Source organism: Manis javanica, chromosome 13 (genome assembly GCF_040802235.1).
Source record: "Manis javanica isolate MJ-LG chromosome 13, MJ_LKY, whole genome shotgun sequence".
Taxonomy (NCBI): Eukaryota; Metazoa; Chordata; class Mammalia; order Pholidota; family Manidae; genus Manis; species Manis javanica.
In genome coordinates this window covers 89045117-89058729 of record NC_133168.1, presented here as the reverse complement: position 1 = coordinate 89058729, position 13613 = coordinate 89045117, and the positions used below count along the sequence as shown (strand labels likewise).

Genomic DNA, 13613 nt, shown 5'->3' with positions numbered 1-13613 from the left:
CATGGATGAGATAATTCATTTGGGATCCCTGATAGGTTATTAGTTGGGAAGGCACCGATGGGTCATTGGCTAGTGGAATTATTGTTTGGGGGGTCCCTGGATGGGAGAGTAACTGATTGGAATCACCGATAGGGGTCATTAATTGGGGGCTGCTGGTGGGGCACTGGTTATAGGCATAACTGGTGAGAGGGCAATGATGAAGGTCGTTGTTTAGTCTCTTTAGTGGGAATCGTTGGTCAGGGGACATTGATGGGGGTCATTAGTTGGGGGGTCACTGGGGAGGGGTCCTTGGTTGAGGGTTTACTGGTTGTACTACATCTGATCTCAGCACTAGCAGGGAGAAAGAAATGATCACTTCAAGCCCAGAACAAGGACACCAGGAGCAGCCTACCTCCCCGCAGCCCTAGCCCCTCACCTGGACCTCCCAGAGCCCTTGTGCCCTTGACCCAGGTCCATTGCAGCTGCCCAGGCCAGGAGGAGCTACCCTCCCTCCCTGGCTGTGTCCTGGCCAGCTGACCACTGCGCTCTGCCTTGCGGAGGTGACCTGTGCGATAGGCTTCCAGGAGCCTGGCCCTGAGTGCGGGGCCCTGACTCTGACTACTGGGCTCTGAAACCAGCGCTGCTCTGCCTTCCAGGCCCCTCAGACCTGGCCCAGCCCTGCGCCTCCCCCACACTCTAGGGCGCCCCCTGCTGGCTGTTCGGGCCCAGCCAGCACACCTTTGCCTCCCCTCCCCGCACCCTCTGCTGTTTTTTTATCTTCCTCTCTTCCGCTCCCCGGACTCGGCGCTCCTGGGGCAGGGTGCTGTCCTTCCTTGTCTCCTTTTTGCCACTATTGGCCTGACCCCAGACCCGTCCGTTCCCCATCCCTACTCCAGACCTCCTCTGACGCCCGCGAGGCAGAGACACCAGCTCCGAGTCGGCCTCCGACTCCCACACCTTTGGTTATCAGCCCCACCGGGAGCACTGGCCGCAATGTCACCGCGCCGGAGGTCGGTGGGAAGCGGACGGGACTGAGAGGGAGGGTCCTGGGGCAGTGCGGGCGGCAGGCAGAGAGGAGGTCAGGGGGAGACTTCCGTCTGTCCCAATGTCCCCAGGGGAGTCTGGACTCAGGCAGTGGAACTGAATCGGGGACCCCGGAGACAGCGGTAGCCAGAGAAGACGAAGAAGGAGATGGCCCCACCCTGGGCCCCCACTTCCGGGCAGCAGAACAGTTATTTCGGTCTGAGTTCCAGCTCTTTCCGGTGAGCGTGAGGGGCTGGGTTAGGTGCAGGGAGGGGTGACTTCTAACTGGAGTCACACGGGGCCACATTCTCGCTTGCCTTCTTTTTTATGTTGCCTAGAATGCCTTCCCACCACCCCAGTGCACTGACAGGTGCACTATTGACAGATACTTCACTACTGTGACAGGCACTGAGCTAATGGGTGGCTCCGAGGTTAGGGTGACGCGTTTGGGTTTTAGTCTGAGCGCAAGGAGAAGTCACGTGAGGGGAGCACGTCCCACTCGGATTTTCAAAAGCTCTTTCTGGCTGCTAAGCAGTATACGGACAGCAGGGGGAGCCAGAGAGGCAGCAGTGGTTTCCCCCCCTCCCCCACCGTGCCGCCTTGAGCGGTGGCCTGGAGGAGGGTTGTGGCGGTGGAGATGCACGGGAGAGTAGATCTGGGTCATTCTCCGTTTGGATCTTGCTGCTGGAAACGCAGAAAGATGCAAGGCAGACCAGGCATATGCACGGTGGCTCCACTGAGTAAGACAGGGAAGCCTGAGCAGGTTGGAAAATGTGAAGTATCTCATTTTGGATGTGCTAACTTTGCAACAATTGCTTGGCATCCAAATGGCGATATCAAGCGGGTGATTGGTGAGAAGATTCTGGCTTTCAAGAGAGATGGTCCAGGCTGGAGATAAAGACTTGGGACTCATCAGCGAATGATGCCATCTTTCGCCAAGGGATTGGATGATATTGCCTAGGGAAATAATGCAGACAGAGAAGGGGGCCTAGATTCTAGCCTTGGTGTTGGATAGGGGAAGAGGGGCGTGATGCTCACTAACTCACCTGCGTGCCTGTCTGTGCCAAGCATTGTTTCTATGTATTCATCTCCCCGTGGGAGAAATACAATCATCATTCACCCTCCAAATTTGCAGGTGAGGCCATCAGAGCTGAATGAGTTACCCAGAGTCCCTTAGCTGTTGGTTAGAGATGCAGGGCGGAGAGGGTAGAGAGACAGAAAGGCCTGGAGGCAGAGAGAGGGAGAGAGGGAGTCAAGGAGAGACAGAGACAGGGTCAGGACCCCACAGCACACTCCAGCGTAGGTGCTCTCACCTTGACTCAGTGCGGCCAGGTGGAAGCTGGAGGCTGAGCTACTCAAAACACACCGGTCGCAGGAAGGACCGTGGAGGCAGCCCTGAGGATGAACCCTCCATGGCTGTGTGTGGGGGGGAGGGACGTCGGTTAGCTGGGAGGTGTGTGTGGACGGGTTTCACAGTTCACACCTCTTTTCCCTCCACTCCCCTGCCGCAGGGCGCCGGAGAGAAGGGGGCCAAAGGGGAGCCTGCCGCGACTGAGCCGGTGAGGGCCTGGGTCCGGGATAAGGTGGACGGGTCTGGGCTGGGCCGGGGGTCACACTCCCTTCTCCCTCAGGGGCAGCAGTTTGAAGGACCTCCAGGAGCCCCAGGACCCCAAGTGAGTCATGGCTGCACCTCATCTTCTCGTCTTTCTCTCCTGGTTGGGGTGTTTGAGCCCCTGGGGGGGGGCAGGGTGTAATACTGCCAGATCGTTTGAAGACTATTGGACAGTTGAGGCTCAAAGGATTAGTCCAGAGAGGGTCAGAATGTAAAGCCCGCAGCTGGTGTGGGTTGGTACGTACTGAGGGACTGGGAATGCCCAGCGATGGGGTACAGAGGTCAGCATGGGGTCAGGGTCAGCAGTGGGTTGGAAGGCAAACTTTGTACTGCTCATGACCTCTGTTCTTCTGTTCCCCAACAGGGGGTGGTCGGCCCCTCAGGCCCTCCTGGCCCCCCAGGATTCCCTGGGGACCTTGGTCTGCCGGTAAGAGCCTCCCTCTGGGGTGTATTCATCTCAGGGCATGAGGTTTCAGGCTGTGGAGCTAAAGTGGGGAACGTGCGTGTCTGAACAGGGACTGCAGACTGGGGCTGGGGATGGCTGCCGGAGCCAGGGACAGTGTGCCAAAGCTGGCATTGGCCCTACCCCCTCACCGCTTTTCCCATCTGTGAATTACCACTCGGCCTCCTTCTTGCCCTTGCTTTTCTCCTTCTGTTTGTCTCTGTCCCTGAGTGTCTCTCAATGTCTGTGTCTTCCTCTCTCCCCTTCTTCCCCCACCCTGACATCTCTCCCTCCTTCAGGGCCCTGCTGGCCGCCCAGGAATCCCTGGCATTGATGGGATCCGGGGCTTACCAGGCACTGTGATCATGATGCCGGTAAGAGGCAAGAGGGGTGGCCCAGCCATTGGGGAGCGTGGGTGGAGTCCTGACCTGGGGCGGGGTTCTCTCCTTGAGGTCCCCTCATGACTAGTTGCTCCCTAGTTCCAGTTTGCAAGTGGCTCCTTCAAAGGACCCCCAGTCTCCTTCCAGCAGGCCCAGGCTCAGGCTGTGCTGCAACAGGCTCAGGTGAGTAGAAGAGAATTGGGGGACCTGGGTGGGGGTAAGAGGAGGACATTGAGAGAATGACAGAAAGGGGGGTAATGAAGAGTTCATCAGAAGGCAGGTGGGTATTGTCTCCTGAAGATGACTTTTTTGGGGGGTGTTGGTATTCTTGTGGGATACCTGAAGCTCTGTTCCCTTCCATCTTTACAGCTTTCTATGAAAGGCCCCCCTGGCCCTGTGGGGCTGACTGGGCGCCCAGGCCCCGTGGTGAGTAAGGGGGCATGGAGAGGGGGAGGATATCGGTGGAGGGTGGTAAGCTCCCACTAACTGCAATCCCATCTCCTTTCCACAAGGGTCTCCCTGGGTATCCAGGTCTGAAAGGAGAGATGGGAGAAATGGGGCCACAGGTGAGATTGGTGGGGGTGGGGACAGGGATGCATGAAAAGGGTCTTCCCTCAGAGCCACAGGATAAAGGGCTTATTGGGGAAAATGACAAAGGGACTGGGGATACCCTTGCAGTCATTGGCTTTCCTAGGGAATGGTTTAAAATAACTTCTTCCTCCTTGTTCCCCCTTTCCTTCCTCCTTTTCTGTCTCTTCCAGGGCCCCCGAGGCCTTCAGGGACCACTTGGACCCCCTGGCCGAGAGGGAAAGATGGTGAGTGACTCCTAGGTCCTCAGGATATCCATCCCTCAGCATCCAACCTGAGCCTCTGCTCCATGCCCCCAGGGTCTGCTGGTGTCATAGGTGGGATAAGGGCATGGCAACTCCACCGACTGTGTGACAGAGGAATCTGTCCAGGTCAGGAGGGTCTTGCCAGAGGGAGTGATGCTTGAACGAAGCTCTGAGTACCCAGGTAAACAGAAGAGGAAGGGCCTCCCAGGTAGAAGGAGCAGCATGTACCAAAGAGAAGACTGGTCTGCCAGGGGAAATGGCAAACAAGATAATTCCAGTTTTAAAGGAAACGAAGAACATACAGCAGGGCAATTAGTAGAAACTGAAGATTAGGGTTCTTAATTTTTGTGACAATAGTGATGTGGATGAGAACAAAGGCACCAGGGATACGGAATAACGGATGGATCTGAGATATATTTGGGAGTTTAAATTGGTACACAAAGAAGCCCCCAGGACAGGGCTGTGCATGAGGGAGGTGCTCAACACCTAGTATAGGTATCTTGATGTCAACCTCGCCCACAGGGCCGCTCTGGAGCAGACGGTGCTCGGGGCCTCCCAGGGGACACGGGACCTAAGGTAGGTGATAAGGCCGAGACTGGGACTTGAGGGACTTCTGTTAGGGTTGAGGATTCAGGGCTCAACTGGTGTCTCTTTGTGCAGGGTGATCGGGGCTTTGATGGCCTGCCAGGGCTGCCTGGTGAGAAGGGCCACAGGGTGAGCGTGTGAAGTCCCTCCCCCGTGCCCAAGCTCCCTCCCAGTATTTATGATGTCCTCACCGCCCCCAGTAGCAGAGCCTCCACCCCTGTGTCTGAGTCCTCACCCCTTATGCCCCATCTTCTTTCCCGGGGTGCTGATCTCTACCTCCCCCTTTCCATTCTGAACTCTACTGTGTTCCCCATTCCAGGGTGACTTTGGCCATGTGGGGCAGCCTGGGCCCCCTGGAGAGGATGGAGAGAAGGTAAGTTGGGAAGAGTTAGGAGTTGGTTTGGAAGCTAGAAAACCAGAACAAGAGTCCAGGAGGAATATTCAGGGGACAGATGAGGGGTGAGGGTCCGTACTGAAGGATTAGGGGGCCCCGGGGCAGGGGCGGCCCTCAAAAAGACAGAGGGGGCTAGTCACTGAGGGGGTTCGGAGGTGAGACTCACAGTGGCAGGGCTGAGGTTGGGGTCAGCAGCCTGAATCGAATCACATGGGCTCGGTCGGCTGGATCCTGCCGCATGCAATGACTCCGGGATCTTCTGGAAGGGGCGGCCCGGGTGAGGGAAGGTGGCTCCCCGAGAATTGTACCTCCCCCTTCCCAAGTGATGACATTTTCCCACAGGGACCAGAGGGGCCTCCAGGGCCCACTGGCCAGGCCGGAGAGCCGGTGAGTATCAGGGACCCCTGGGCCCCTTGCCTGGCACAGGGGAGGGTGTCGGGATTCACAAGGCCTCAGAGCAGTGATGCCGGAGGAATGCTCTTCGTAGGGCGCCCGTGGACTGATTGGCCCTCGAGGCTCTCCAGGCCCCCTGGGACACCCGGTAAGAATGTCACTGTCCCCCTCCATCCCTGCCTGCCCCTTCCTCACCTCCCTCCATGTGCATTTCTGTTGCCTGGCTTCCCTGCCCGAGCACCTGTCTACCTCAGCCTCTCAGTGTGTCGATGCGCATATGTCTGCCCGGGTCTCACTCCCTGTCCTCCCTCAGGGTGTAGTTGGAATTGATGGTGCCCCGGGAGCCAAAGGAAATGTGGTACGCGTTCTGCCTCTGACCCCTGATGCTTTCTGGTACTGACCCCATGATCCCCCCTATCCTTGTCCACAACCATGACCCCCTATTTCAACTTCACTGGTACCCGAATACCATGATCCCTTCCAGCCTCACAGGACCCCCACTTTCTCACCAGGGTCCCCCAGGAGAACCAGGCCCTCCAGGACAGCAGGGAAATCCTGGGTCCCAGGTTTGAGCCGTATCTTTCCCAAAAGTGGGGGGTTGCGGTGGGCTGCCAATGTCATAAACTACTCCTGGCTTCCCTAACCTTTCCCTTTACCCTCTTTTTTGATGTCCCCAGGGACTCCCCGGCCCCCAGGGACCCATTGGCACTCCTGGAGAGAAGGTGAATGACAGCTCTACCTACCGCCACCCCCTCATGTCTGCTTTCCACTCTGTCTACAGAGAAAGCTTCCCTCCGGCCCTGTGTGCCAGCCCTGGATAGTGATAAATTGCAAGATGCCCAGTTACAAAGTGTAATTGTTGGGAAAAGGGCTGGTTGCAAGAAACAGGAAGCCACCAAGCCTAGATCACATAAGGGATATTGTCAGGGTACAGGGGAACCCTTAGAGGCCCGTCACAGAAAATGTTACCAAGACTCATGGGCCAGGAGGGTCATTCTCTGGGGCGTTGTGGAGTCCTCTTTGTTCGTCTGCATGTCTGTTTCTGTCTCCCCTGGCAGACGGGCTTCTTTCTGCACGTATCCCAGTCTGTCCTCAGCCCCCAGCTTCTACACAGCCTTGGGCTGCTTTGTCTCCCTTTCAGTCCCCAGCTCCTCACAAACTTATAGTTTCTTTACCCACATCCATCTGATCCTAATTTCTGTGACGTAAGGTATCCCAAATGTTTAAATTTCAGTAGACAATCTGATTGGCTTAGCGGAGCCAAGGTGCCCACCCCTGGACCTGTCACTCATTTGTAGGACATAGTGGGTCACCTCATGCCTGCCTAGGCCCACTCCTCTTAAGTTGGAGCTGTGGATGAGAGGCCCTCCTCTAAAGGCAGGGGTGCAGCTGGGGACTCCCCGCCCTCTCTCCAACCAAAATAGCTCCCACACTGCTTTTTACATCCATTGTCTCAGCCCTCCCAGAGGCAGAGGATTTCTGAGGCTCAGAGAGGGGAAGGGGCTTGCCCAGGGTCACACAGCAAGTCTGGGCTGAGCTGGGGATCGATTTCCTGGCCCATGGGATTTGCTCACTCTGTAATCTTGATGTGGCTGCCTGTCCAAGTAGGGCTGTTCCTGGTGGAATGCCAGGTGCTGAGACCCTCAGTCTCCCCCTACCATTCGTCTTCTTTCAGGGCCCCCCTGGGAATCCAGGAATCCCAGGCCTCCCTGGATCTGATGGCCCTCCGGTGAGACCGGGATGCTGGAAGGAGGAGGAGAAGGGAGAAGCTTGGGAATTTGGATAGCAAATCTGGGTCTCTGACAATTTAGAGTGTTTTTTCCCCCAGGGTCACCCAGGCCATGAGGGCCCCATGGGAGAAAAGGGGGCCCAGGTGAGTGACCTGGAGAGAGGGTGGATTGGGCATGAGGGTGGGGAGGCAGGTTCAGGAGTCAGGGCTCACCAGGAGGGGGATAAAGTGGCCGAGAATGTGGGTGGGGTGGGGAGAAAATGATCCTATCTCCATTTCAGGGTCCACAAGGGTCGGCAGGCCCCCTGGGCTATCCTGGATCTCGGGGTGTGAAGGTAGGTGAGAGTTGGTGCCTACAGGTGGGGGTAATTCACCAGCAGTGGCTCTAGGGGGGACCAGCTGCATTAGAAATTTCTGCATGTGTGATAAGCAGAATCAGTCTGCCAGGCAAGGTGTGGTGGGGGTGGGGCTCGGGTCCCACATATATTAAAGCGTGTGTGTTGCTCTGGAGTGGGTCAGCCAGAGGGCAGCATACAGTATGGCTATTGCCTTGTCGTTGAGAACAGTTAACCCCTTTAGAGGCGGGACCCATTTCACTGGAAGCACGCATGCCACATCTCCCCACATCCGAGCCCAGGTTAGCGCCTTACAGTCAAGCCCATGGTTGCGTTTTAGCTCAAGCCCAGAGCCGCATGACCCACAGGTGTAGAAATGCTGGGACAAGCCACCAGCTGTCCTGCAGCCCTGTAGAGGTGTACCGTTGACCAAGGGCGGGAATATGGGAATTCACATCTATTTGGTAGTGGAATCCAATTAGATTGTAGCCAAGCACAGGTATGTGTCACCTGTGGTCTGAGAACAGAGTTTGTTGGTAGCTCCGAGCCAACGCCTCACATTTTTGCATGGTTGGCAGGCTGTTACATCACCACCAAGGAGGTGGCTATAGTATTGCAGCTGCTGCTGAGCCCTGTGGGTGGCCAAGCTCCGGGTTACATTGGAACCAGGCATGTTATACATATAGGTGAAGGCTTTGTTGTAGCTGAGTCTAGTTACATTGTAGCCAGGGCCAGAGAACAATTATAGCTCAGCTCGCTTGCAGTGTGGTCACGCAAATTGTCTTGTGGCTGGAGTCATGCTATTGTCAAAACACAGTTACATTGTAGCCAAGTGCAATTTCACTCTAGTCCATGAGCCAGTTTCTTGGTAGCCAAGTGCAGCCTTCCTGTGACCCAAGCCCAGGGTTTGGTGTGAGCGGCACCTGGGCTTACACTGAGCCGTGCCGCTGTGTTGCTAGAGCCAAGCAGAGACTTGCCGTGTTGCCAGGCACAGAGTCGAATTGTAGGCAGCGTAGTGAGGAACATTCCTTTGAATGAGGCTGGTGCCTGGAATGTGCGTCCTTTCTCCTGCCAGAAGGAACTGTGGACACAGTGTCCCCGGGAGATGGAAATCAATTACTTGGAAATTTGGCCTTCCCTGCACTCCCCCACACAGATGACCTTGGGAGGCAGCCACTGGAAACGGGGGTGGGGGTGGGGAGGCAGCCTCTTGCACTCCACACAGCGGGCTGTGGGGAGAGGTCATTTCCTCTGAGGCTGACCCCTCGCCCCCAACTCTGGCCTGACATCCTCTTGGGACTGTCCTGGCTGTTTCAGGACAGGGGACAGGATTGTGGGGCTCTTTAAGCTGGAGAGGGAGCTGAGAGCTTTTTTATTTTTCAGGGTACCTCTGGCAACCGGGGCCTCCAGGGGGAGAAAGGAGAGAAGGTGAGAAGGGAGGAGATTCCCCAGTAATGGGGCTCTGGCTGGGTCCTTTCCCTGAAACTTTGACCCCTGACCTCTGCATTGTCTCCACAGGGAGAGGATGGCTTCCTGGGCTTCAAGGGTGATGGGGGGCTTAAAGGCGATCGGGTAAGACCATGTCCAGGTGAGGGGTCTGCTGGGTCTGGGGGACTTGGGGAAGACAGGGGTGGGGGTGGGCTGGGGCTCCGATGGGGGCAGGAGTAGCAGAGGGACTGATAGCTCCTTCCTGTTCCAGGGGCAGCCCGGACCCCCAGGTGCCCGGGGTGAAGATGGTCCTGAAGGGTCAAAGGGGCAAGAGGGGCTGGCTGGCGAGGAAGGACCCCCAGGCTCGGCTGGGGAGAAGGTTAATGGCCCTTGGCCCCCACACCCCCAAGCCCACCCCCCAGCCTCCCACCCGTGGTCATGCTCCCTGGCCTTTGCCTCCTGCCCTCTGCTCTTTTATCTCTGATGTCAGGAGATAGCTACTATGCTATCCCATCCTCTCCTTTAATTCCCCAACATAGAGTTACAGAGCAATTCCGGTTTTTATCCCATAACCATGGGCAACAGGCCTTTCTGTTCCCATTGCACAGACAGGGAGACTGAGATTCGGACCAGTAGAATGCACTGCCCATGGACACCCCCCAGCAGGCAGGAACCAGGCCTCGAAGGCATGCTTCTGAATCTCTCACTGCGGCCCCTGCCACCGTGCTCTTGCCCCGTTGACCTCCAGCTTGCAGGTTCTGACCTTTGTCCCATAATCTCTCCGTAGGGCAAGTTGGGGGTGCCAGGGCTCCCGGGTTACCCAGGACGCCCGGGCCCTAAGGTAAGAAGCCAGGGGGCGAGGGCAAGCAGGGGCTGGGTTGGGAGACTGTTTAATATCTAGGCAGCCAGGCTGTGGTCTGGGCAGTGAGCTGTCCACTCCATGGGTCAGTGAAGGACAGAATAAGATGTGGCCTTTGGCCTCAGACAGACTTGGGCTCCAACACCCACCGCTTACCTGTAAGGTGACCTTGAGCAAGTCACCCCTTGTTATCTGACTTCAGACAGATCTTGTGAGGCCACTTTCTCTGTTGCAAAAAGGAGATACCAGCAGCTTTCACCTCATATTTACCATCCATTTAGTTATGATAACCTTGATGATTCTGATAATAAAACTGTAGGCTCCTTATTATTTGGCATGAAAGTCAGTAAGGAGGAGAATCAAAAAAGATGCGTATCTTCTATGCCTTGGATTGATTATCATTTACAATCAAATGTGCTTAAATACAAGTGCACATATTTGCCAGTGGTTTGATGGATGAGGCTACTGATGAGACATGTCTTTCTGCTTAAAACCCCACCCGTATTACATCATGGACGAGTTATAGTTTTTGTTTACCTAAAGTGGAGCAGAAAGTTAAAGACACATGGGAAGAAATCTGAGTGCAGAATCCATCCAGAGTTACACATTTTGCCATTCAGCCTGGTACCACTGTCTTGCCCGTGCCTTTAATGACTTCCCGTTGCACCAAGTCTCTGCCACTTAACTTAGCTTTGGTAGACGTCTTTCTATTCCTTTTTGCATTTCACCCATTTCTGTAAACCTTCATTAAGTCTCAGGACTCCAGTACCAAGGGCAACTGACATCAACATGTTGGGGAGTAGATTCAAGGTAACATCACTAAGAATAGAACTCAGAACCTCTCATGAGAGTTAGAACAAAACTTCCCAACCAAGGGCAATCACTGTGGGCAGCCAGCCGTGCATCAGAAGGCGCGGGGTGGCAGTTACCTCACGGGCCGCGGTGGCTGTAACGGCAGTGCCTGGGATGGAATGGCTTAAATCAGAGTTCTATTTTGCACAGTTCTGGAGGCTGGAAATCTGAGATCAGAGTGCCACACGGTTGGGTTCTGGTGAGGACTATCTTCCGGGTTTGCCGACATCCTTCTTATCTCTGTGTCCTCACATTAGGAAGAGAGAGAGAGGGGAATCTCTTCTTATAAGGACACTAATCCCATTCATGAGGGCTCCTACTTGGTTCCCAAAGGTCCCACACTGGAGATCAGATCTTCAACATATGAATCGGCAGGCCAGGGGACACCCATCCGTTCCATAGTAGCAATAATCAGCAGCGTAACAGTGCCAGCTAACATTTTTTAAGCACTTACTACGTGTCAAGCACCCTGTTAAATACTTTCTACACATTATCCTTTTAATCTCACTAAAACCTTGTGAGGGAGGTAGTGTTGGTATCCCCAGGCTATAAACAAGGAGACTGATGCTCAGAGGGGTTAAGCCATGTGTCCAGGGCCACACAGCTAGTCCAGTTGGTAGGTCTGGGATTCAAGAGACCGTGAGGGATAGGAGGGAGTATCAGCGCTTGCCTGTGATGTGTTCCACCAGGTGGAGGGAAGTTGTCCCAGAGATGGACAGGACAGCACTGACGTCAGTTAACAAATATTAAGCAAACACTGCTATGTGCCAGGCCATGGGGCATAAGACCAGAGGGCTATGCCCTAGTGGGGAAAACAGGCATTCAATAAGCAAGCAAGTGAACAAGGTCCTTTCAGTACAAATGGTATGGGACCAGCAAACTAGGACAATGTGATTGGCAGAGGGTGACTTGGAGGATGTGGTGACAGAAGCCTTCTCGAAGGAGGGGACATCTGAGTGAGGTCTCAGTGATGAGGAGTAGCTGCCTCTGGGGGAATCTGAGAGGAACATTTAAGGCAAAGGATGAGGGGGCAGCCATGCAAAGGCCCTGAGGTAGAAGCGTGCTGGTGTGCCCCAGCAGCACTGAGGAGGCCGACATGGCTGGAGTAGGCATAGAGCTGGCAGGGAGGGTGGGGGAAGAGGAGGGAAGAGGGTACCTTGGAGGAGGCTGGAGCTGGAGGGACCACAGAAACTTCTGGGAAGGATGGTGGCTTAATGGGGATCAGCTTTGCCCACCATCCACTCCTCACCCCATCTGTCTCTGATTCTCTCTATTCAGGGATCTATTGGCTTTCCTGGGCCCCAGGGACCATTAGGAGAGAAAGGGAAGCGGGTGAGTCATGATCCAGGGGTCAGGAAAGAGGGAAGGTCTTGCCTGGGAACAGCATGAATGGCTCTGCATGACAGCAAGTGGGCCCCGGTGGCTGTGTCTGAGCCTGGCGGCACTGGTGTGTGCACATATTCCCGCGTGCAATGTGGGGCACTTAGTGGCGACCCCACCTGGCAGTACAGCACAGGTGGCTCCTGTGGATCTGGGTCTGAGACTGGGGCCTGTGCCTGGTGAGCAAGGACATGAGCCTGCATGTATGTGGTGTGACTGTAGACGTGTGTGAGAGGCACATACATGTGTGTAAACTGGTATGGGTGTACACATATGTGCGTGTATTTCTGCATACACTGGGAGATCGTGTATACACATGTGCATTGTGTTACTGTGTGTGCATCTTGGGTGTGCAAATGAACGTATTTCTGCACATGAGCATGCATGCACTGTGTTTATAAGGGCTGTGACCTCATGAATCTGTACACGTGTTTACACTGAGTATACACATGTGTAAGGGACATACTGCATGATGAGTTCCATGTGTCAGCCTCAGGCTGCATTCACCCTGTAGGTGCAATCATAGGTGTAGTTGGGTGTCTGATTTTTGCATGCTTGTGTGTGTAAGTTGTATTTGTGTGTGTGTGAAAAGCTAATGAATAAATATGCAGCAGACGTCTTTCTGGGTTTGTTTCAGGGTGTGTATGTGTTCGCGTCATCACTTTCTTCTGCTTTTCCCTTACCCGGTTTATTTTCCAGGGGAAGGCAGGGCAGCCAGGCCTGGAAGGAGAGCGGGGACCACCTGTAAGGACGTGGGGGGCTTCTCCACCTGCTGGGCCTTGGACATCAGGGCTGGGAGGAGGGGCTGCAAGGGGAGAGGGCTGGGGGGTCATGAGTGGGCAGAGTAGAGGGTTTGGGGTGTCAGTGTCCCCAGAGGGAGGGGACCTGGAGGACTCAGTCTCATCTCTTGCACTCTCCCATCCTCTTGATTCTAATCTCAGCCTCTTTTCTACTCAGGGCTCCCGTGGAGAGAGGGGGCAGCCAGGTGCCACAGGGCAGCCAGGCCCCAAGGTATGGGGTGGGGGTGGGGGGCCCATGCAGACCCTCTGCCCCAGGCTCACCAAGTCCCTCTCAAATCCCCCTGAGTTGAGTTTGTTCTGTGACCTGAATCTCATTCCTGCTGTCTTAGGGCGATGTGGGCCAGGACGGAGCCCCCGGAGTCCCTGGAGACAAGGTGAGTTCTCGTGTACATTTCTGGGTGGGAGACAAACCCAGGAGGGAGGGAGACATTATAAGGCAGTAGAAAACACACAGCTTCTGAAGCCAGAGTTCTGAGTTCAAGTCCCAGCTCTGCCACTCACCTGCTGTGTGACCCTGGGCAAGTCACTTAGCCTCTCTGGGCTTTAGTTTCCCCCACTATAAAATGGGAACACCCACAGTTGCCACCCC

The 13613-nt window shown here is 55.3% G+C and overlaps 1 protein-coding gene across 5 annotated transcripts in view; it reads left to right on the top strand.

Annotated features, from left to right (window-relative positions):
- Positions 1-13613, top strand: part of COL5A3 (collagen type V alpha 3 chain) — a 35586-nt gene that overhangs the window by 6420 nt on the left and 15553 nt on the right. For all 5 annotated transcript variants that reach the window (XR_005055559.2, XR_012124439.1, XR_012124440.1 and 2 more), the window contains exons 7-35: positions 876-989; positions 1095-1241; positions 2514-2561; positions 2634-2675; positions 2979-3041; positions 3356-3430; positions 3536-3619; positions 3806-3862; positions 3949-4002; positions 4198-4251; positions 4792-4845; positions 4930-4983; positions 5174-5227; positions 5591-5635; positions 5736-5789; positions 5955-5999; positions 6154-6207; positions 6319-6363; positions 7317-7370; positions 7470-7514; positions 7652-7705; positions 9089-9133; positions 9224-9277; positions 9405-9512; positions 9921-9974; positions 12123-12176; positions 12924-12968; positions 13182-13235; positions 13354-13398. Coding sequence is in view for 2 of the 5 variants with exons in the window: in XM_036995651.2 (XP_036851546.1) it covers positions 876-989; positions 1095-1241; positions 2514-2561; positions 2634-2675; positions 2979-3041; positions 3356-3430; positions 3536-3619; positions 3806-3862; positions 3949-4002; positions 4198-4251; positions 4792-4845; positions 4930-4983; positions 5174-5227; positions 5591-5635; positions 5736-5789; positions 5955-5999; positions 6154-6207; positions 6319-6363; positions 7317-7370; positions 7470-7514; positions 7652-7705; positions 9089-9133; positions 9224-9277; positions 9405-9512; positions 9921-9974; positions 12123-12176; positions 12924-12968; positions 13182-13235; positions 13354-13398 (1755 nt within the window). In the remaining 3 variants the exon portion in view is untranslated. The remainder of the gene's footprint in view (positions 1-875; positions 990-1094; positions 1242-2513; positions 2562-2633; positions 2676-2978; positions 3042-3355; positions 3431-3535; positions 3620-3805; positions 3863-3948; positions 4003-4197; positions 4252-4791; positions 4846-4929; positions 4984-5173; positions 5228-5590; positions 5636-5735; positions 5790-5954; positions 6000-6153; positions 6208-6318; positions 6364-7316; positions 7371-7469; positions 7515-7651; positions 7706-9088; positions 9134-9223; positions 9278-9404; positions 9513-9920; positions 9975-12122; positions 12177-12923; positions 12969-13181; positions 13236-13353; positions 13399-13613) is intronic.